Here is a 22,297-nt window from a genome sequence, read left to right on the forward strand (position 1 = left end):
ATCACATTACATCTCTCTTTTTTTTTTGCATACTAGGCTTTTTATCATTTGGAAACTGGGCGGTTCCTTGCAGTTAATCAAAAAGTGTCAAGTTAAGTTGGTGTGTGAAGGGGAATGAGATCCAACTATATCAAGTACCTAAACGGGCTGTATTCCGAGTGATCGACGTGCAGGACACTAAACATAGTGCAAGGGCCAGGGATTTGTTTTTTTCTTCAAGTGATTCCGGAACTGCGTCTGAGGGTTAAGTTTTCTATGGCTTCTGCATGCTCGTTGGTGTAAGTCCCGCATGATAACCCAGCCACCAAGAAGGCTCGATCTCACCGTCTCCGCTAATAATATGATGAATATGGGTTTCATCCCGGGTTATGCTTTAGTTCCTCTGTAATTCCAGAAACAGATGTATGGTCCAAGAAATGAAAGCGCTCAAGCAATTCCCCCCCCCGCCAACCAGGTCCCCCGTTTTGATCGACTATACTCTTCGCTTGTTTGGGAATTGTTTGTTACGAAGTACTTGGGCTGGATGTATGTTGTATATTATATAGTCCAAAGTCTGACACCAAACTTAAGCCGCCCTCCGTCACGCCTATGTGATGAACGTGCAAGCGAGTTCAATTTCCTAATTGTCACACTGGATCTTTTTATCTTTTTATTTTATTTCCCCCTGTTCTAACGGCTTGCATTCTCCTTTTCTTTTCTTGCCTCGCATATTTCCTACATATCTTGCATCTCGCCATTTACATTTATAGGGCCCAGATCTTCTAGCCTATTTCATTTCGGTCAGATATCCTGGGCGCTTATTTCTCTCCCCAACCCAGATGTCCCTCGAGAGAGACACTAGAAATTCCCCGTCTTTCGTCTTGGGTCCTGGTGGATTAGAAATTTACCTGGCTTAAACAGAGGTCAGTGGTCCATTGTTTGGACTCATTTCGTCCCTCTTGCTCTGGATTATATCATTTGGGACTTTTGTCTTGGATAGTAAACCAATTTCCCCGCAAATCGTCTCATATGCTTCATCCGGGCCAATATAATGGTTGAGTTAACATGGAATAGGAGCTTGGGGACAGAATCACGACCCTCCAGGACCGTCAAGGCAATGGCACCTGCACCGCCGGCTATCCAGCCTCGCTTCGAGGCCTGCGCTTCGACGGCATCCTTATTCCTCTATGCCCAGGGCTCAACAATCCTATGTTTGCATCATGATACATTAGCAATCGAGCGTCGTTTTCAGAGTCACCAGGCAAATATCGAGTTTATATCGGTCGATAATGTGAGCGAACGGGGTGCGGGAAGATTGGTGGTCAGTTACGATGTAGGGCAAACGGCAATCGTCTGGGATATCTTCACTGGAAACGAGATTGCCCGATTTGCTTCCTTTGATCATCTGCGAATAGCTTCGTGGATGCGTAATGGCAATGTCGCATTTGGTACGAGATCTGTGCAAGATTCTATGAATCGTGGAGTTGCTGACTTTTTTTAATAGGTAATGGCAAGGGTGAGGTGATTCTGTTCGAACCTTCTACCTCGGAGCACATCTCGGCGCGCACCATTTTCGACCCAATCACAGCTCTAGCACCCGCCATGGATTGTCGTACTTATGCAATTGGGTATGTGGAAGGAACATGATTGAGAGGTATCATTGGAAGCTAATGCATTTCTAGATATCAAAATGGTTCTATATTGATCGCGACTTTACTTCCTCAATTTACCATTCTTCACACTCTGACTACTTCGCGTGGACCGTCGCCAATTATTTCCTTGGCTTGGCATGCATCCTCATCGAAACAGAAGTCAGACATGCTGGCAACCCAGTCATCAAATGGCGATTTACGAGTTTGGAGCGTGGCAAAACCACCAGGGAAAGAATCACCTCGAGTGATTAGGGTATTGAAACGATCCGATTCAAACTCCTCTGATCCTAAATGGATGGGCTGGTCAAAGAATGGAAGACTTGTGCAATATCTGGAAGGGTGCGCAACGCTACGAGAGAAGAATTGGGAATTTACTGACATCTCTTAATAGGGAAACATGGTCTTGGGATGTTCGAACAAAACATGTTACTTACGATCCAATTCCCACAATCGACGGTGTGCGAGGTATTGCAAACTATGGTCCTACAGCGACTTTATTCACCATCGGCCCTCAGCATTCAGTCCAGCAGTATGATTTGGAAAACCCCACGATGGTTGCAAATGTGCAGCATCTTCCAATTATACCCCGGCCCGGTACAGCGGAAGGCAGTCGAGCGAAAACAATGTCCCCACGCCGCTTGCAAGACGCTCCTGATATTCGGGAACTACCAGGCGCGGCCAGACGAACGCCATTTGATGCAACCAGCATCGAGAGTATCAGACAAAGGGCAGATTTGACGAGCCCTGCTTCGTCGCGAAGTCGGACGGAATCGGTGAGCTCAAAGGCTTCCTCTGGGAAGTATAACATGAGACCCTTTTCTCCGCCGAGTCGCTCTGGTCAGAGTGCTACGACATTTTCGATGACATCGGGTGGCCATGATACGCCGCAGGCTTCGGCTTCTTTTGCGTATCCCTCGTCGGTTTCAATGTCATCTGTGAGAAGCTCAAGGGCGGCATCTCGATTGCGGAATGAGGTTCATATCAGCCCTGCGGACAAAAACATCGTGGATCTATTTCCGTTCACTCGGGCCCGATTGATTGATGTGCCTTACAAACAGCAGCCACCTATCGACGAGACAAATCTAACTTCGGATGATCTTCGGCTGCAGATGTTGAGTGTGGTTTTTGGCTGGGATGGAGACATCCAAGATTTGATCACAGATGAGTGTATGTATTATCCCGTATCCTCTGTATTCGAGACATATTTTGACAGTCATTAGTGAGCCGCCACGCTATGGGTAGCCAAAGCGCCATTCTCTTAACGCGATGGCTTGGTGAAAACGACACAGATGAAATGGCCGCAATGATTAGCTCTGGGCATGTTACAACCTCAGACTGGATGATTCTTGCTTTAAGTCAGATGAGCGGTCAGGGGCAGGCAAATAAGGTCGGACAGGCATTTGTACAGAAGTTGCTTGAGATCGGGGACATACACACCTCGGCCGCGATCTTGCTTGGTCTCGGGGATAAGAACGACGCCATCGAGGTTTACGTTTCTCGCAATCACTTCATGGAAGCTATCCTAATGACATGTCTCCTGTTCCCGTCAGACTGGCAGCGCCAGTCATATCTCGTTCGTCGATGGGGCGAACATGTCGTTACTCATTCCCAGCAGCAACTCGCCATTCGCTGTTTCATGTGCACGGGAGCTGAGCCATCAGAGCCATGGGCATCTCCTTCTGCCCAACAAACATCATCTTTTGCAGAGATGGTTCGCGCATCTCCTCTCACCTCGCCTGAGCCTTCGCAAGCCAATATGATGCCACCACCAGTCCGCCCAAGATCCACATCCAACTCCAAAACCGCAGTGAAAACGCCAGCTCTGAAGCTCATTACTTCCTTCGAAGGACAGCCAGGGCGTTTCCGCTTCCCTGGCTTGAAGTCCGATGATCGCACGCCGACAAATGCACCTGGAATTACCCCGATTGCTGAATCCGCTGTGCCCGAGTCTGCAATGTCCCCTGGTGGATTTGGCTCTTATAAACTGAACAATATCCAAAGCCTGAACCACGCAATGACCTCCCGAACAAATACTCCGGCGTTCAATCGGCGTCGTCTACCCTCAATAGGAGAGACGCCAGTAGATGTTCACCCCCAAGCTTTTCACGATCAAATTCTTACAGCCAGAATGAGTATAGCTCCACATCCGAAAACGAACGCGAGCAGAGCCAAGATGAAAAAGAGAGCAATAGCGGGTTCCTCATTTTGTCGGCTGTTAAATACAACCCCGATCTAGACTCTCAAAAGCCCAGTCCTCAGACTGCTGTGCAAGGGACAGACAAGTTCGCTGCCATCAAGGGGCTTCCATCACCAGCTGCCGGTGTATTCGAGGCCCTCACGAATGATGATCATCGTAACGGGTCCCGAGATCGAAAGCCAGACGGCCTTCAAATCGAGACATTGGAAGGTGAACGAAACCCGCAGGACCGCACCGGTTTGATTCCCAGCGCCAAAAGTACTGCTTCAACTGCGAACTCCTTCGCTTCGGCTAGGAGCCCAAGTGTCAGTGGTCGTAGTATCGACCAATACATCAGTAGTCTTGACGAGGCGAACTACCATGCGCGGAAGCTCCGTCCACATACCCCAGGCCGTGGAAGACGGAACCCAGACGACACTGCCAGTCAGAGCTCAAGAGCTCACCGCGATGCCTCCCGAGATACTCGCGGTATGAGTGAGCATCGATACATTCAATCCGCCAAGCGCTCTCCTTCTTCTCCAGTGCCTATGTCTCCTGAAGAGTTGGCTCGATACCATACCGGAGAGTCTGGAAAGCCATTTGAAACACAGAAGTCAAAATCTCGCACTAGAAGTTCGAGCAAGGTGAGAGGGTCGGCTTCTCGGAACCGTCAGCGCTCTTCGAGTCGACACACTGCTAGCCGCATCAGTACAGACAAACGAGACACATCAATTCGAGGTCGCAGCAATGACCGACAAGGATCCAGCGTTCGGTCACCATCATCACCTCTTCCCATGGCATATCCCGCAGAAGGCACTTCTCAGGATATTGACAACCCTTTGAGACTGGTTGAGGGTAACCAAAAGAGACTGCGATCTCGCCACCGAAGTGCCAGTCGACGTCGTGCTGAAAAGGGATCAACTTCCAAAACAGACGGCGCTTCAGAAACCAGACACAAAACATCGCAGAGTCTTTCTGTGATCCAACCAGGACCTGCATCAGACCCTTGGGCACAGCAGGCATCGGTACCGGAGCAGTTAAGCAGCAAGGTCTTTGGCCAAGAAGGCACGTCCAATGGGCATTCCAATGGACAAGGTCAACTAAGCTCGACAGCCAATGAGTTCCAAGACATTGTACCCCCAAGGACACCGTTTGTCACCCTCGCGGAGAGAAAGCGAAGAGAGATTGCCGCTGCTGAATTGGAAGCACGAAGGTTATCACTCGCACGCAACCCATCAGCACCAAACATTCCCTTCCCCGGCGAACTGCAAAGTGCAAGAAGCCCCCTTGAGGGCTCGCCGCCTTTCTCTGGTACAAGCTCATACTTCCAGCGAGCTCCATCGCGGAACAAGATGGCCCCAGCCAAAGTATCTACGGACTATCCCAGCAGTTCTGACTCAAACTCTTCACGCTCTGGCATGCCCGGCGGACTCCCAGCAACTCCTCGAGCCATGCGGCATCCCAAGTATGGAGGGACCGGACAAGATGAAGAGCGGCCTCCCTCTGTACCCATCATTCCCACAGATAACAGTTTCTTCCTCAGCAGCGCCCGGTATCAAGGAGATGCCGCCGAGAGAATCGGACGATCGATGTCCGTCCCCGTGCCAGAATCACAGTACAATGCCCCATCAATGCCCATTGACGTCCCCATGCATCCTCGCTTTAACCCAGCTCTCCCTCGGAGCCGGTCCAGCAGCCGCAGCCGCGCGAAGGGCCATAACCGCACCAGCTCAGGCGGCTATGTCTCCGGCACCTCCCCTCACGTCCAAGTGAGCATTGAAGAGACAATCGAGCACGCAATGCAGAGCGAACCCTCATCACAGAACGAGACGATTCCGCCTCCACCACCTCCTCCCATTCTCCCGGAACTGCAGCATCTCAACACCCCACCCCCACCACCCCCATTCCCGGTCTCCGCAGTGCCCGTCTCGCCCCGCGAGTCGTCAGCAACAATCGACATCGCCATTGACAACAATGAAGACCTCGGCCGTCTTCTCCCTCGCGCTATGACTGCCGCCCCAACTCTTAATGGAAACAGTCACGGAATGGATTCCCGTCAGTCGGGCAGTCGTATGTCCATGGACCATCGCCGAAATCGTAATTCAAATGAGAGCTTCACGAACAAGCTGCGTAGCTTGACTCGTATGCGCAACAACAGTCGCAGCGTCGAACCTTGGACGCAGGCTCACGAGGCGGAAATGGCTCCCCATGAGAGTCTGAATTCCCATGTTGCTGGGTCGAACTCGGACTATATTTTGCCGAGTCAGAGTTATGTTGCGCCGGGTTCGAACTTTGTTTGAGCGCGGTAGGGCTTGACTGACGAACGAGTGTTCTTTTTTCCTATACATCTTTCCTGGTCTTTATTTTTATCCTTCTCTCCTCTCTTTGCATTATCAGCCCCCTGTTTTGATTGTTTTTGTTTTTCGTCATGAAATTGCAATGTCCTGGATTTCAACGCATCACGCATCATGTTTTCACTGCCCCTTGGCTTCGATTTGACATCACCCCTGTTTAAGGGCTCATACCCTCTCTTGTTCTGTTTGATATTCTCTGAGTTATATGCCCCCAAATTATATTCCAAATACCATATCCTGTCATCAGCCTTAATCTTATGGTTGATTGAATGCACGATTTCCTAGTCTCTGGTTGTCATGTTTTCCTTTTCAAGATTGTAGACAGCGATGTCTCTAAAAATCCGGTTTCCATTGGTTCATACTCTCTTGATCAGGGTCACCATAGCTAAACATATATGCCTGCAAAGGCTTAATGATAACGGTATCAGTTGTTTCCTATTTGAAGATATTGTGCTATGAAAGTAGTCTGTCTTGGAAAGGCCGAAGAATGACATAGTTGTACATGCAAATATAGATGTAAAGATGGGCTGACAGATTCCGTGTATCACCAGCCTCTGTTTCGAGGTGATCCTTCGCTGCCAGCGTTCCTCTCGGCCTCAATCATCCGATCAAACTCTGCCTGTGCTTGATCTCTCTCAGACTTTTGGTTGGAGTCGTACTTTTCTTGATCACTCTGGCCAAACCCGACAGAGTAAGGGTTCATAGTAGCCTGTGACATGCCGGGCTGCTGTCGAGGCTGGGCGCGTGCTCCCGCATTCTGTCGTCTAATCCGGTCCCAAGCACTGCCATTAGAAGAACCATCGATGTTTGTATCCCGGTATTCCACCGCCGTAGGGCTGGCATCGTCCTCATCCATAAAATCCAAAGCCGAATTTGACTCAGGTTGAGTACCCCTGCCGCGTGCCCAGATTGCGCCAGCATTCATATTCGGTGTAGACGACTCATATGAAGCAGACTGAGAGCTCCCCTGGGTATCATTGGAGCTCACGTATTCAGAATAAGAATTCGGCTGGGCCGGAGAATCATAAGACGTCTGCTCCTGTTCGTACCCGTTGTCGCCTGTATATCCAGCAGGTGTGCCGATGATCTGGGATCCAATATCTTGCTCACCATTGCGCATGCCGCGGAGACGCGCATGGGCGGCCTCAATCTTACGCTTGCGCACATCTTCTGGTTTCGCTTTGCGCACGTCCTCGACAAACTGCTTCAGTCGTGGGTCCGTCAACATGTGCATGGCATCTTGTGAAACCGCATAAGCGCTCGATGCCATGCTGCCAAGAGTAATAATGAAGACCATTTTGAATGCCGCTGATCCGATGTTCCCTCTGAGGCTCGCATCGCTAGCCATGGTGCGCACTGTATTAAAGAGTGCAGCTGGTGTGGGGTTGCGCGGGAAGAGCGGCGACTTGCGTGCTTGGCTGTAGAGAAGTGCTGTTCCGAGGAATGAGCTTATGGGTAAACCCGTCCGCGCGTGGTACAGGCATCGCGTTCCATGCTCCACCATTGCATCGAGTTCATCTTGGGTTGGTGGTCGTTGTGTCAGCACGTAGTGGTTCTCCACTCGCTCGGTCACTGTTTGGGCGACCTTTTGTTTCCAGGCGCCTGTGCCGAAAAATCCAAAACACAATGTGAAAATATCAGGCCTCACAATTGACTCTTGCCGGAGTTGGAGGTTATGTTTCGCGAGCCCAGGTTTGCGGGTAGAGGGTGAGGAAGCGTTATCATATGTCTGGCCTGCCTGAGGCGAGGCATCGTCAGAGCTCATAGTGAGTATGGGTGTTGAGGAAGGCTGAGTGTTGAAGTGATTGGTGAGAGCTCCGGAGGTAGCTTGTGCTGTTTGTTGGAACCCCGGATGATGACGTTATGAGCTGACTCAGCTGCATAAACTCAGGGCCAACTTTACCTCCGAGGTCCAGTACCCTTCGGGGCTACTACTTTGATTATTTGAAAATAGGGAAAGATGAATATAAATGTCCATTTTGAATGTCACTCGCTTGTTGAGATATTACCTCAGTCAATGCGCATATGGCCGTAATATATTCTTCCTATCTTCGTTCCGCATGTGCTGCTCTTCTGGGTTTACTGATCAAGTACAATGCCCCATAAGACCTATAAGACCCAAAAAAGTTCCCCGAAAAGGCCCCTACCACTTCTCAACATAAGGTCGTAGGTCTAATTCAAACGCAAATGTTGTGCGTGGTTGAGTATGCAAATACCAGTATGAGTCCGCAATCTAGGACTAGTGAGTGTCCGAGATAACTCAACCAATGAAGTCAAACTTACAGCGTCGGGGCTTAATTTCGCATCTTCATGCTCAAATACCCAGGCTTTGGTACGTGGGATATCAATGACACCATCAATAATAGTATGCGAAACATGGACGCCCTGTGGCCCAAACTCACGAGCAAGTGACTGTGCCAACGCACGCAGTGCAAACTTGCTCGAAGCAAAAGCAGCAAACCTAGCTGACCCCTTGATACTAGCAGTAGCTCCTGTGAATATCAATGTAGGTGGATACTCTGATGATTCACGAGCTTGTAGGAGGAGCGGGATAGCCCGTTGGGCAAAGTTGAAGGCGCCTTGTCTGATATGGGAGTAATAATTCAGCAAGATTCCTAGAAACAATGGTACTGCATCAAGCCTAGAATAAAGCAGGTCAAGTAAATGTAAGATATAGCAAATACGTACGCCTGTGACCGGAGTGCAGTCGAGTAATCTTGTTCCGTCAGCTCGAGGAATGGCTTCACGACGAAGCCACCACCTGGATTGAAAATAGCAGCAGCTACCTTTGATGAAGGATACTGCGCTTGAATCTTGTCAAATGCAGCATTGACGCTCTTCGACTCGGAGACGTCGGTGCTGATGCCGATGGCCTGGCCACCGCTAGAATTAATTTCTTGAACGACTGAGTTATAGTTATCTGGGTTTCGAGCCAGAACTACAACTGAGTATGATTTTGCAAATTTCCTAGCGATTGAGGCGCCCTGTCCCTTTGGTCAGCTAATCATGCTATATCTGAAGCCAGGAAGAGGAGGGAATGTGGACTATACCGTGCCAGGGCCAACGCCAGCAATGATCGCGAGTGCCTTAGAAGCCATGTTTGATCCAGTAAGTATATAAATGTTTTTCTAAAAGTTGGGATGAAAGGAATCTACACAACTAAATAATGGTCGTCGGGCCGGGAGATGCCCCCGAAGCTTAGAAATGCAGCGGGGATTGATCATCGTATCCGCAGATGATATCATCTACAGAGGACAGGACTGGTGTATCCCCACGAAAGATCACATATAGGAGGAAATGAGGTCATTGATAGATGAATAATCCTGTCGATTGCGCATATTCAGGTCTATCAATCTCCAGTCTATCAATCTCCAGAGCCTGGAGAAACCAAGGTTGGGCGACATGTGACTTTTGTATAGTTCCAGAGTTTTCTGCCTCAGGCGGTTATCGATAAGACAAATAAATTTCCCATCGAATCGCCGACTATCCATCTATTCATCTGCACAACAATCAACATGGCAGACTCGGATCCATTGCTGAGTGACCTCTGTTCAATATGGTATGCCCATGAAACTGCATATTGGTATATGTGGAATCTAACATGTGTTCGTACAGCCATGTCAATCCTCCCAAATACCGCTGTCCGCGCTGCTCAACACGCACCTGCTCTCTACCCTGCACACGTCGCCACAAACTTTGGTCGCAATGCTCGGGCGTGCGCGATCCAGCTGCTTATCTGAAGCGCAATGAATTAAACACCGAATCCGCATTCGACCGCGACTTCAATTTCATCACCGGCATCGAGCGCACCCTCGAGCGTGCGGAGAGAGAAGTCGAGAACCGCGGGATTGATCTTACAGGTGGTCCCCAGGCGGAAGACGGTAGCTCTGAAGGGTTTCAGCATCCAGCTGCTGGCCGTAAGAGAAAGCACCCCAACCAGGGGCTTGCGAAGGGCGAGGCCGCGTTCTTGCGTGGCACCGAGACTGCTGGTGTGAGAGTTCTCCGGGCTCCCAAGGGAATGTCAAGGAATAGGCAGAATGGGTCGCGTTTACATCCCAAGTGAGTTTGGAATTTCTCGTGTCTTTGGATGCAGACGTTGTACTGACTTGGTCATTCTTTTAAGACATAAGCGTCTTGCTTGGACCATCGAGTGGATTACGGCTGATGGGGTGAAGACTATTCGTGATTCTGTTATTGATTCATGTTCTGTCGCTGAAGCCTATAACCGATGCTGCCCACGCCCGAAGGATCAAGAGCCAGCTATTGAGTCAGCGGAGGAAGAGAAAACAGCAGATTTGGAGACCCCTGATACAGCTATACCTGCACCCAGTGATACTGCGACAGAGGTTGAAGCCGGAGATACGAAACCACAACCGTACCCGACTACAGACTTAGCAAGGGAACCAGCAGAGGTCTCAACTGAGCAAACAGATAAAACACCAAGTCAGACTATTGCCCCTCACCGCGGTCTGTACTTCTACCTTCACCGTCCGCGAACTACAACGAAAAAGCCCGTCTTAGCTCCTCTTTTGCAATCATCGACGCTCAATGTTGTTCTTCGCAATCGGACAGTTTTAGAATTTCCTACCATTTATGCACTGCCAGAGTCAGCGGAGACACTGTTTGCCGACAAAGATAACTCCAAATTTATACTAGAGGAGGATTATCTTCGGACCGCTGGGCCAGATGAGATAGGCCAGTCTTCTACCACGAGTGACGATGATGATGCGGCTGGAAACGAAGCGCTTCCCGGTTCTTCGGCAAATCTTCAAGATATCGATGAGAAGCTGGTACTGGAGGTATTAAAGCAAGATCTATTTGAACCAGTCTCGGAGACTGAGCCAGCGGTATGAATGATTTCTGTATGAAGAGATATCAGAAGATGTCCACCTAGCACGTCTACCAGACAATGTACCATACCATAAACAGCTAATTATTAGTCAATTGTACAAAGAGTCACCCTCTCGAAAGAAATATGAAGCAGGTTTCTTTACTGATGACAACATGGGCACCCGTGGACATAGCTTCGGCTGATTCTGACCTCTCGGCGAAGAGGAAATCGCGATCAACGCGGCTTCCTATGGAGTCGACCCAAAGACTTTCCGGGTTCACTTTCACATCACCAGGGCCCATCTTGGTTTTTGAATCCGGTTACTGCCACTATGAAAATCAACATTTTGGCCTTCGCGGTGGCCGTCATCTATCTCGGCACGGTAGCATCCAGTCTATTAGATGCTAGGACACCACCGCAATTACCAGCCAAGAAACGTCCACGCGGGTGCGATTGCTACACGATTTCCGGGCCCGATCCAGGATACTTCCAGCATTACAAGGTCTGGGACTTTCGGGCAGTGGATTTGAAGAAACATGCCAATCTCAATCTGTCAGAGCCCATCGATTATGGCGACGAGGACTGGGATGATGACGATGAGAGCGATGGCCAAGACCCGCAAAATGACCACCCACCTGGGGTCCACGAGTCAAAGGACCCGGACCCCAGATCACTGGTATTCTACAAGACCTCCTTCGAAAGAGACTGGAGCAGTCAGAATTGGGAACGCCGAGGAACCCCCATATCTCCAGTCCTCATGGTAAATTCGAAGCACAACGTCTTTCTCACCCGAGACCATGAGCAACATAATCCCCATGCGACGTATCTTGTTCTACGCACCACCCGCTTCTCAGAGTACACTTCTACCGCGGAGATCGAGACTCGTCTACACAACATCTATCGATGCTCGCTGCGTGTCCGATTTCGTTTATTGCCAGCTGGTTCCGTCGTATCAGAACCCCCTCACCCCGTGGAATGGCCGCCGCGAGATCCAAAACGACATCCCACCGCACCCTTGAACAATAAGACAATTCCGTTTCACGACGGCAGGCCACCTGATGGCGCTTGTGCTGGCATCTTCACCTACCATGACCAAACCTGCGAATCGGACATTGAAATTCTCACGCGGGACCCGTCCCATCGCGTGCACTATGCCAACCAGCCCGATTATGATTTTGCCGCTGATCAAGAGATCCCCGGTGCGAGCACCATTGCCAACATACCTGTCCCATGGACAACGTGGTCCACGCATCGCCTGGACTGGCTCTCAAACATGTCACGGTGGTATGTCAACAATGAGATACAGGATGCCAAATCATACAGAGTTCCCGATTTGGAGAGCATGATTGTTATCAATCTTTGGAGTAACGGCGGACTTTGGACCGGCGACATGAGAATTGGCGATAGTATATACATGGGCATCGAATATATCGAGCTGATCTATAATCGTTCTTCCGATACTTCCAGGGGCTTTTATGTGTCTCCTTCGCAGAGCCATGGTGGCCATCAAGGGACTGCTCTCGCAAATGGTTCTCTTGTCAATGAGCATCCATTGGAGCCAGGTAGAAAGGAGGAAAAGTGCAAGCCAGGGAGACAGGGCCGCGAGTGCAGAAGAAAGAAGTGGAAGAACAGGCCTCTTAAAGAATTTTGCCAGAGGCCTTGCAACATCGATGAACTCTAGCCTGGGCTTTTCTGGCAAATCTGTTTATCATTATGAATCTTGGTCGTTCGTTTCTTGCTTTTCTTGGCATGGCTGTTCTATATTCTAGTTTTGAACGTATGAAAGCTTTATTAAAAGAAATACATCTATGCCTTGAACGTGAAAGTCGGCCCTCGTAGGTAGAAAGTGCTATCCAAGTCCTAGGTGACTCGAGTCTTATTGGAGGCCCCGGTCCTTTCTTTCAAGCTAGATATTGCATAGAGGTATTGTGAGTATCCTAGGAGATGTTTCACTTTGGGTCACTGGCCCGCTTAGATAGTTAAGGTATGTAGATGGTACCTGCTCCTCAGGAGCTGATCCCCAAGGCAGATTCATGGATGTTGCTATTAATGGATACCGATGACTTATGTATAGACAGAGGAGCAGAACGCCAACAGAATAGAGATACATGCTACAAATTTGCAGCAGAGAAAGCCGATGTTATGTGAGATAGAAGAACTCCAAGGGAAAACAAAAGGACCAAGAAGAAAAAGAAATACAACCAAATCAGTCCGTGAGAACGGGGTTCTTTGTATCAACTGAGTCACCATGATGGTGGTGACCGTGGGGTATCATTCAGATTCATTGCAAACATCACAAAGAGCGCGCCATAAGAAGATTCATTGTCCTTTTTTCGTCTATTCCGTGTGTTCGCCTTGCGCGCCGAAATATCAAATGTGTAATGGTGACCGAAAACACCTCGATGGTGGTGTTTGGTATGGATAATTGTGGGTAGGGGATTGATGAGATATGTGAGATTATGTGAAAAGGTGAATAGGGCCCAAAATTTAATGCAGAAGATCGATACAGGCAATTCTCTTGTGCTCATAGACCCGTGGGCTTTTTGTGCCCATTTAGAGCAGCACTTCACCTGTTGCTTTGTCCTGTGGATTGAACTCGCCGTGAAGACCGCCGTTCATGAGCTCAGCAACGATTTTTCTGCGGAGAAGAGTGATGTGCCTTGGACCAATGGAGGTGGGTTCTACCCCAACAGTAATGGCCTTGGCGTTTGTTAAGAGGAAGACACCACAATCACTTCCATTGTCTTGCTGAGAAGAGACCGATGGTAGGACAGTCCACTCGTCATCCTTATATTTTGGCCCGAGCTCTCCGCGAAGCCACTGTTTGACATTTTTTACCTGGCGAACACCGCGGGACCCCAGAGAGTCGAAATACTCGATTGTACGTTCTTGTGGTCGAATAACCATGAGGGTCCAATGACTTGACTCGTGAACAGGAATGAAGACTGTATCGACATCGAGCAGTCCCACACCACCGATTTTGGCGCGGTTTGCCCACCGCCGCACACCTTCATATCCCTTATCCCGAAGCGTAGAGTAGAAAAAGGTGTTGAAGGCGTGGAAGCGCGGGCGCTCGTTACGTCCGAGGTTTGCATGCGATTGACGGAGATAGTGTACTAGTAAGCCAAGGTAGGCATTGATGATTTCGTCATTGAGCCAGGCCTCAGAGCGAACACATGTGACGATATCACGCTGGTACAGATCGTCCCCGGCTAATGATTTGGCAACGGCTTGTTCTTGTCCACTCTGCAAGGCGCGTTGAAGTCTGGCAAGCCAGTCGGGCGAAATCAGACGTACGGGTTGACCTGTTGGCCCCACTCTAGTTGGACGTCGGAGATCGCGCTCGCGGGCTTTTCTTTCTTTCTCTCGCCTCTCAAATTCTGGCTCATACCACGATGCCATGCGATTGGCAGGAATTGGTCTCCTGTGGGCATAGAATAACTGTACAGCGGAGACAGGGCCATGAGGAAGATTTGCATCTTGTTGAGCTTGTTGATCCCAAGGATCATCGATGTCCATACGATCCTCTTCGGCGGGCTTGGGGGCTTCAGTTGGTCTTGGCGATGGGATGCGCCTTGCGCTCGGAAGAGGAGGGGTGTATGGCGGTAATCGAGGGTGGAGATGTATGCCGAGATCCGTAACCAGTGCTGGCGTTGCGCGAGCATCTATGTCCATGAACTCCCACCCCTTCGGCGGGACATCTTCATCTTCGATGGCGGCACCTTTTGATACAACAAGAGTAGGCGATTCAGGAGGAGTCAACGGGAAGGCTCCTGGCATGGGCAAGTGAGAATCGTGTAAGGCTAGCTTAAAGTTTAGTATGAGCGACTTTAATTTCCAAAGAGGGGCTACCGTACCATCGAAGGCGTCAAATGGAAGCTTGGAGGCCTTGAAGGGATTGAGAATATTTGGCGAGGTCTTCGTGGGCTTCGTAGGGGAGGCGCGCCGCTTGCACCGGGGCCAGCTAAAGAGTCCCATGTTAACGCGAAATGGAAGGTCACGCCGAACAAGCGGGAGCCAGGAAGTCGAGAGCGATCTACTCGTCCGATGACGCGTTGTCAAGTAGATTGACGGTAGTTGAATGGACGTTGAGGGTGCGGAAGGGGAGGAATGAACAGATAGATGAAGATGGAACTTCAGAATCCATAATTGGGCATGACTTGAATATCTATCCCGAACCCAGAACTGAAGGCAGATACTCCACAAAGGAAGAGGTATGGGAACAATATGAGCCGGCGCAGTGCTCGGGCTCTTTCATCATTCTGCTGACTCATCACATATCCCCCCAGCCTCCATTGTTGACCTACTTCGTCCAAGGGTATGCACACATTGTCACTCTTTGTTTGCCGATCTTTCTTGAGAGCAATTTCTTTGGTCTTTGTGCTTATATTCTGGTCTCGTGTGCTTTGATCTTTCAGCTAGTAATCGTCTTGTGGCGGGCTCTCTAAACAGAACTTCAAGGAGAAAGCTGCGATTGTAGTTGTTTACTCGATTGCGCTTTGTTCTTGTGTCTTTTGCATCTTATGTCATGGTTTGGCAGCTACCTAGGTACCTAATCTATACCCTTTTTCGGCAGGTTGTCTGCCAGACCCAAGAATGCATCTATAAATATTGCCTTCAATGCTTATGTACATGGACAGCGTAAAGAATATTTCTGGGGTAACCTGTTCCAGCGCAGCCCGCTGGGCTAGGAGCAGGTCAAGGAATTGGTGGTGGTAAGAAGCGAGGGACTGCAAGGTGAATTGCAGTCTTATCAATACCTTTCTCATCTTCATAATCGGGTACTAAGTCCAATCATGTCAAATAACAGGGGTGCGACTTCGATGACCATCCATGGAATACCTAAATGAGACTGAGATCAGCAACGAGTATATCAAAATCCAGGGGCTCCACATACCCGCATATACAACCATCTTCGTCACTACCTCTACGTCGTAACGCACGCGGGGCTTCTTGATCTGAGAGAACACTTCTTTTTCATCACGCTCCCGCTCAGTATCTAACGAAGGAAATGGTGTTGTTGGCATGTCGAGATTCACATCTACTGCAGATGAAGTGGGGCTTCCTCTTCCCATCATGCCTTCGTAATCGTCCAGTGACACCGACTTTCTAGGCGTTCCGTTGGACTTGACCTGACCCTCTGCTACTGGAGATGGACGATTGCTCCCAGATTGACTTTCGCGTCGGCGCTTTTCGCGGTATGCCAGGGTCTCATACGCATCAGCTTCCGACTGAGGGCCAATTGAAATGGCTCGGCGGCGAGGATGGCGCATTGTGGTGATGATGTTTGGGATATCAGAGATATCTGGAAGAACGTCATGATCCTTTAGATTAGTGGGGACGGTAGTGTATTTACTGACAGATCAGGTCAGCGTAATATTCACAAACACAATGCAAAATTAGACCTCTGGACTTACGATGCTGCAGTGAAGAAACGTCGAGGGAGCAAAAGACCGAGCTTCTCCAGTGTCCGGAAGATAGGTGGGAGGATGCGTAGCAAAGCGGGCTTTGTTACTGCTCTCCAAGCGAACACGCACAAAACGCCCACGACCAGACGAACAATTGTCTTAATCCAGCCGACGGTCTCGAGGTCATATGGAATTGATCCAGAAGGATAACCGACCCACATATCGGCGAAGTGCCATGAACACACATCCACACCTAGCATGACACCTGCGAATGCAACGCTATCGTCGAAGCATGGGCAATCATCAGCCGGCTCCGGATGGATGCGAACGAGAGATATAATAACAAGACCCAGCACGGATATTTCCTTTAGCGAGGCGGATAAAATGAATTCCTCAAAGGCAGGTCCATAATGAAATTGTACGAGACCAATGGCCGCACCCATAGCACACCCAACGGTACAGTCCAGCATCCCGTGCATTCCGCAATACAGTCGACCCAATACAATGGACACGACGTAGATATAGGTGACAGCTTGGAGTAAAAGGGTCACTTGCACGCTGAGAGTTGAATCGGGTGAACCAAGCAGGGCCAAAGCATAGACCGCGACCGAGACTGCGTTGGTGGAGTGTGTCGAGGGGAACCCATATTCCAGTGCCGCAGATCCGGACATGGTAATTCGCTGGAGTGGCGGAGAAAGAGGGCGAGGAAGACATAGCAGGTCCTTGAGGAAGCCGCTCCAAAAGACGCCCGATGCTAATATGTGTACCAATCTGTAGATAATTGTCAGTCCCAAACGTCCACCAATTTTGGAAACGAAGCGTACGCGCGACCCATGCTGGGAGAACCACACCAGAAGAGGAATGGCAAGAAGACCATGAAGAAGGTATGTGTGCCGAGGTTGGCTGTGAAAGCGAAATAGGAGTCGAGAGTTGGCGTGCGGACTTTCTCCTGCACCCAAGCCAGATATGGCGTCTCATATCGGATCAGTGGGATAAGCTTTTGTCGCGGCCAGTACCGCCAGAGGGGCAATCGGCTCGAATCTATGTCGCAAAAGCATGGCGGTTAGAGGACATCGCGATAAGCCGCAGGTGGACAAAAAACAGAGGCCAATTGCATACAATGGTTCAGACTCTTCAAGCCAGCATCGAGCTGGTCGTCTTTGCTCGTGCTCATGATGTAGTGTTATCGATCTAGAAAGTGTCGCAATCGGATGGATTCCATAGATAGACAGGCTGCTGCCTGCCGGTCCGCCTGAGTGGTTGAAGGTTATAGGGTTCAGAGCATAAGGAGCGGATTGAAGTTGGATTGAAGCAAATGATATGATTGAGAACCTCTTCGGAATCTCCAAAGTTGACGGGGAAGATCCGAGGCTCAAACCCCCTAATGCCTGGGGCCCACCATGTGTGTGCTTAGTCACGGTCATGGATGGCCCCCGGGGTCAGGAGCGGCTAAGTCAGCGGCTTACCTCAATAAAATGCACCACGCTAGAGTCTTCTAACAGTTGTTCACCAGAACTTTTGACCATTATTGTCTCCTTAATGAAAGGTTAACGTTATCAACTCGGCGGTCGATCCTAATCGTATCGCCTCTAGCTGAGAGGTAACTTTATAGTGGGGCTATCTTTATTAGTCTTACTACTACTCATGCTTGAACAAGCTCCAGTGTCCACTTAAAGCACTGCAAATAGATATTGCCAGCCGACGGGACCTTCCATACCATAGCACTGGGTACATTAACTTGCAAGTTCTTTAGGTCAAGATAAACCAGAAAATAAACAACACTTCCAACAGCGGGAAATACACATTGAATCATCCCAGCAGTGGAAATTGCAACGTTGTAATAGTCGTTGGCCACGCCATTCCGATGTATACTACCTACACTCCAAAGTTAGCAGACAAAGAGCCGCAAGCGAGCGACGGATCGCAGGGCACAGCAAAACTAGCACAGAAAAGGTCAAGCGATACCTAGTCTCGAATAGACCTCCGCAAATCCCATTCAGCCCAAAGCTCAGCCCAGTCCAACCCGCAAATGGGTTGGGTTTTGGGCCCCAGACAGTACAAATTTACCGAGAATTTGGATACCAACACAAGCTGAACCCCCCCCAGGATTAATCAGACTACTCTGGTTTGCGTCCATTTCTTACCCTAATCCTCAAGGTAGTATTATACTAAATTGAATGATTTACTCATTCACTAGCATTCTCTCTATATTCCGTAAAAGGATATAAAGAAAAGCGTTCATCGAAAGAAGTTCAATTACAGGGATTAAGTACTTCTAGAAAGTGGTAGCGTTTCCCTATAAAGTCCAATTATGTATCTGATATCAAAATATCAATTTTCACCTTTTCAGTTATGTTTCACTCGAACCAATCGTATTTTGTTCAAATTTTATATATATACTTATAACATCATCTTTATTTCGAACTGCAAAATCCCATGTATAAGAGAATCTCGACATATCCAAGTGAAGCCAAAAAGCATATAAGCGAGCTGAGTGCATGGGCCGCAAAATATCAAGCAACGTTATCTCGATCTAAATATGACGGTGGGTTTCGCAATTTGCTGTGAAAGATGTTCTATACCACACTCTACCATTGCGTACAGATGTACCTTTTCAATCATATACTGGCATTTACAATCTTTCCATTCAAGCATTGAGAATATATATTCTATGTAGTTCATAATGATACATGGAAAACCAAGTGAGGGATATTCTTGAGATCTACAGTCACATGACCCCATCGGGTAAAGTGTACACAGACAAGAGAAAAAAAGAGAGAGCTGAACGGTGGGGTATACGAATATTATTAGCGGAGCCCAGACCAAAACAAGATAAACCAGGAACAAAATCTACGATATCAAGGTCTTTGATCGTGGGGAGCGGAGCCCTGGCGTCATAGAGGCACGGCCGTTGCTATGGTAGCCACCGGTGTAAACACGGGTCTCACGGGTCTCACGGGTCTCGCCAGATCCTCTTGCTCTATCGATCCTCTAGATCCTTTTTGAGATCTATCTTCTCCTTCTTTCTTCAAATTTTTCCCACACACCCTATCAGACTCATCACCCGTTCACCCCCTGTATCACATTACAAACGAGCGACATTCCAACCCCCCCTGCTCACCATGAGTGCCATGTACGAAGATCAACACTATGCAGCATCGCGCCGCCGTTCTCTCGCCACCCCTCCTCCATCTCTGACACCGCGTCACAGTCGAGCGCGCAGTGACAGTGTCCGAGTCAGCCACGGCACAGCCAGCACCACTACCAGTGTCTCCAGTGGACGGATGTCTGAGGCAACTAATATCACTCAGCCGCCCTCATTCTCAAAAAAGTTTGTAGTGGTAGGCGATGGCGGATGTGGCAAGACCTGTTTATTGATCAGTTATTCCCAAGGTTACTTCCCAGAGGTACGTTCAAGCCTGCTAGGAAAGATGGATTCCTGCTAATTGTCCTCGAGAAATATGTCCCCACCGTGTTCGAGAACTATATCACCCAAACAACGCATCGGGCTTCTGGCAAGACCGTGGAATTAGCGCTCTGGGATACTGCTGGACAGGAAGAATATGACCGTTTGCGTCCACTGTCCTATCCCGAGACTGATCTCCTGTTTGTCTGCTTTGCTATCGATTGCCCCGCATCATTGGAGAATGTTGTTGACAAGGTCAGTTCTAGAACCGGAATCCCTCTGCTCGAATTGGCTAACTTGTCTCTTTTTTAGTGGTATCCCGAGGTTCTACACTTCTGTCCCACCACACCCATTATCCTCGTGGGTTTGAAGTCCGACTTGCGCAATAAGAGAACCTGCGTTGAACTTCTCAAGACACAAGGCCTCACACCCATCACACCAGAGCAAGGCGAAAATGTCGCCCAACGGATGGGAGCAACATACGCCGAATGCAGTAGCAAGGAGATGCGTGGTGTTGACGAAGTCTTCGCCAAGGCCGTTGACTCGGCCATTTCAATCGAAGAACACGGATGGTCAACCCAGCAACCGGCCGGCCGAACTGCCCGTAACAACCGCAACAGTCGCACTGGTGCCGCCCCCTCAGGCGGCGGAGGCCCCCGCCCCGGCAAGAAGATCAAGAAGCGCACTTGCAAGATTCTGTAGATTGATTCTACTTGATCTGTATTTGCTGTTCCCATTCTCGACACCCTTTGACATACCCTTCTTTCTTGGCCGCACCACAAGCCTGGTTGCTTCGTCGGCTTGCTTGCCCACTCGCCCTGTGTATGTGACATGTCGTCGCAAGCTGGACAAAGCTAGACATGACTTTCCAAATCATTCTCTGTTGTATCGATACGCTGCGCGGCCCTTACAATGATCTCGATTCTTTTTTTTATTTCTGCTGGAGGCTGTTTCTTTTATTTCACGTTTGTTCCCTTGTGTTCTTTTTGGCCCTTTTCACGACCCTTATCCCCCTTGTTCCATTTGATGTCTCTCATGACTCGGGTCTTTGCCGTTTTCCATTGGCATGCATGGGACCGGTGTTTATGTTATGTGATATGCTCTGTTGAAAGCGATGTCCTATGTGTTACTGAAACAATAACATTTGACCTTTTGTGTTTATCAAGGCCTTCCCCGTAGGATTCGTATATCTTGTTCCTAGGTCGTAAACATAACCCGAATTTTGGTATCTATGAAATGAAAAAAAGAGAAGTAAAATTGCCCGACGCCGACACCCGTCATGCAGACCAAAATTCAAACCGTCACTGCATGACTGTCGAGTCACCTTCGTCTTCTTCACGCTTTACCCCCGACTTACTCACATCACTCTCCCCGCTAGCCTTCCGTTTCTCATTTCCATCGTCAGCCTCCTCGCCTTGTTCTTCAGGCCGGCCCATGAAATTCTCAAACTGGGACCAGAGAGCTTCCACAGATCCAAATTCATTCCCCACCTGATATTACCGTTAGCATATAATGTTTCTCCGTCTAGGTGCTGAAGCTTACCGCAATCACACTCTCCAGATTCCGATTCAGTCGGTTGATGTTTTGAAGTACTTGCTCCATACCCTGCTCGAATAAATTAACATCGGTTGCGGCGACTGATAAGGATCCCCGAGTGTGACGCCCGTTCCGTGGACATGGTACATACCACTGCAATCTCTCGGACGAGTTCCTCACGCTGCTGCTCAAAGACTGTTGGGGACACAACGCGACCGCCAGAGCCTGGTGTTTGCTGGATCCAGGCCATTTTTTGGCTTCTAAGATTATATTCTTGTCGGGCTAGATGAGGTGACAGGACGACTTGGCACGTTTGAGCACGTCTCAAAGACACCACAGTTAGATTGAATCGTGGAAGATCGGGAGGCGTTAGGATATTTGGGGACTAGACGCGCGTTTTTGCAGGGAAAATCGTCTACAGTGGCCGACTTGCAGTTGACAATTTGAGATGAGGTTGATGTGGGGCTCTGATAAGAGATCTTATGCGTGCACATCTACATCGTGTATGCCAAAAATTAGGACAATCGTGGAAGGAATTCTCGCTTTTATTTTCTCTTATGCTATTTTGTTAGCCCTTTTGAATATTAGTTATGGAGGTGTAGCTATAAGAATAAAAATTTAGGTAAAGTGACTACAGTACCTGCGACAAGCAGAAGATTGTCCTAACTTCAATCTTCTATGTGACACTTTACCAACAATATTCCCGCCTGGACATCCTACGTGAAATGAACTGAAACTTGTTCCCATACTCTCCTGTTTAAGTCCTGGCCCTTTGCTTGCCAGTCTTTTAAGCAGTTCAAGATTCTTCTTGCGGGCCCGTTTAATGCTCATTTTGAGAAGTAACAAGATATCCAGGCACAGATATGATGAGCAAGACAGACAGATCATATCGATGCCGGCTCACAGTGTTGAGAGATTCCGCGTATCTCGCGCAATGTAACCGTGATGAGATGAA

The 22,297-nt window shown here is 49.1% G+C and overlaps 9 protein-coding genes across 9 annotated transcripts; 4 read left to right on the forward strand and 5 right to left on the reverse strand.

Moving 5' to 3' along the window:
* Window positions 1-1,030: 1,030 nt before the first annotated feature.
* On the forward strand, window positions 1,031-6,107 carry N7500_000913 (WD40 repeat domain-containing protein; the record flags this gene model as incomplete). Its single annotated transcript, XM_056672059.1, has 6 exons — window positions 1,031-1,427; window positions 1,484-1,607; window positions 1,662-1,970; window positions 2,023-2,798; window positions 2,852-3,711; window positions 3,759-6,107. 6 exons carry the CDS (start codon window positions 1,031-1,033, stop codon window positions 6,105-6,107), a joined length of 4,815 nt encoding a protein of 1,604 aa, XP_056537632.1.
* Window positions 6,108-6,705: 598 nt separating this feature from the next.
* Window positions 6,706-7,926, reverse strand: N7500_000914 (putative endo-1,3(4)-beta-glucanase; the record flags this gene model as incomplete). The annotated part of the gene is made up of 1 exon (XM_056672060.1): window positions 6,706-7,926. The coding sequence occupies one exon, from the start codon at window positions 7,924-7,926 to the stop codon at window positions 6,706-6,708; it is 1,221 nt and encodes a 406-aa protein (XP_056537633.1).
* A 378-nt stretch (window positions 7,927-8,304) lies between these two features.
* N7500_000915 (oxidoreductase, short chain dehydrogenase/reductase family) lies at window positions 8,305-9,259 on the reverse strand (the record flags this gene model as incomplete). Its single annotated transcript, XM_056672061.1, has 4 exons — window positions 8,305-8,394; window positions 8,445-8,745; window positions 8,850-9,151; window positions 9,212-9,259. The coding sequence occupies 4 exons, from the start codon at window positions 9,257-9,259 to the stop codon at window positions 8,305-8,307; spliced, it is 741 nt and encodes a 246-aa protein (XP_056537634.1).
* Window positions 9,260-9,676: 417 nt separating this feature from the next.
* On the forward strand, window positions 9,677-11,014 carry N7500_000916 (zinc finger HIT domain-containing protein; the record flags this gene model as incomplete). The annotated part of the gene is made up of 3 exons (XM_056672062.1): window positions 9,677-9,720; window positions 9,777-10,220; window positions 10,285-11,014. 3 exons carry the CDS (start codon window positions 9,677-9,679, stop codon window positions 11,012-11,014), a joined length of 1,218 nt encoding a protein of 405 aa, XP_056537635.1.
* Window positions 11,015-11,323: 309 nt separating this feature from the next.
* N7500_000917 (glycoside hydrolase family 16 protein) lies at window positions 11,324-12,673 on the forward strand (the record flags this gene model as incomplete). The annotated part of the gene is made up of 1 exon (XM_056672063.1): window positions 11,324-12,673. One exon carries the CDS (start codon window positions 11,324-11,326, stop codon window positions 12,671-12,673), a length of 1,350 nt encoding a protein of 449 aa, XP_056537636.1.
* An 872-nt stretch (window positions 12,674-13,545) lies between these two features.
* On the reverse strand, window positions 13,546-14,970 carry N7500_000918 (SUMO protease ULP1; the record flags this gene model as incomplete). Its single annotated transcript, XM_056672064.1, has 1 exon — window positions 13,546-14,970. The coding sequence occupies one exon, from the start codon at window positions 14,968-14,970 to the stop codon at window positions 13,546-13,548; it is 1,425 nt and encodes a 474-aa protein (XP_056537637.1).
* Window positions 14,971-15,763: 793 nt separating this feature from the next.
* N7500_000919 (phosphatase PAP2 family protein) lies at window positions 15,764-17,574 on the reverse strand (the record flags this gene model as incomplete). Its single annotated transcript, XM_056672065.1, has 5 exons — window positions 15,764-15,834; window positions 15,890-16,347; window positions 16,410-17,171; window positions 17,225-17,441; window positions 17,520-17,574. The coding sequence occupies 5 exons, from the start codon at window positions 17,572-17,574 to the stop codon at window positions 15,764-15,766; spliced, it is 1,563 nt and encodes a 520-aa protein (XP_056537638.1).
* Window positions 17,575-19,522: 1,948 nt separating this feature from the next.
* Window positions 19,523-20,508, forward strand: N7500_000920 (Rho4-like protein; the record flags this gene model as incomplete). Its single annotated transcript, XM_056672066.1, has 3 exons — window positions 19,523-19,807; window positions 19,858-20,061; window positions 20,119-20,508. 3 exons carry the CDS (start codon window positions 19,523-19,525, stop codon window positions 20,506-20,508), a joined length of 879 nt encoding a protein of 292 aa, XP_056537639.1.
* Window positions 20,509-21,107: 599 nt separating this feature from the next.
* On the reverse strand, window positions 21,108-21,592 carry N7500_000921 (DASH complex subunit DAD1; the record flags this gene model as incomplete). The annotated part of the gene is made up of 3 exons (XM_056672067.1): window positions 21,108-21,296; window positions 21,349-21,411; window positions 21,494-21,592. The coding sequence occupies 3 exons, from the start codon at window positions 21,590-21,592 to the stop codon at window positions 21,108-21,110; spliced, it is 351 nt and encodes a 116-aa protein (XP_056537640.1).
* Window positions 21,593-22,297: the final 705 nt, after the last annotated feature.

The sequence above is a fragment of the Penicillium coprophilum genome (genome assembly GCF_028826855.1).
Source record: "Penicillium coprophilum strain IBT 35676 chromosome Unknown utg000001l_segment0_segment0, whole genome shotgun sequence".
NCBI lineage: Eukaryota > Fungi > Ascomycota > Eurotiomycetes > Eurotiales > Aspergillaceae > Penicillium > Penicillium coprophilum.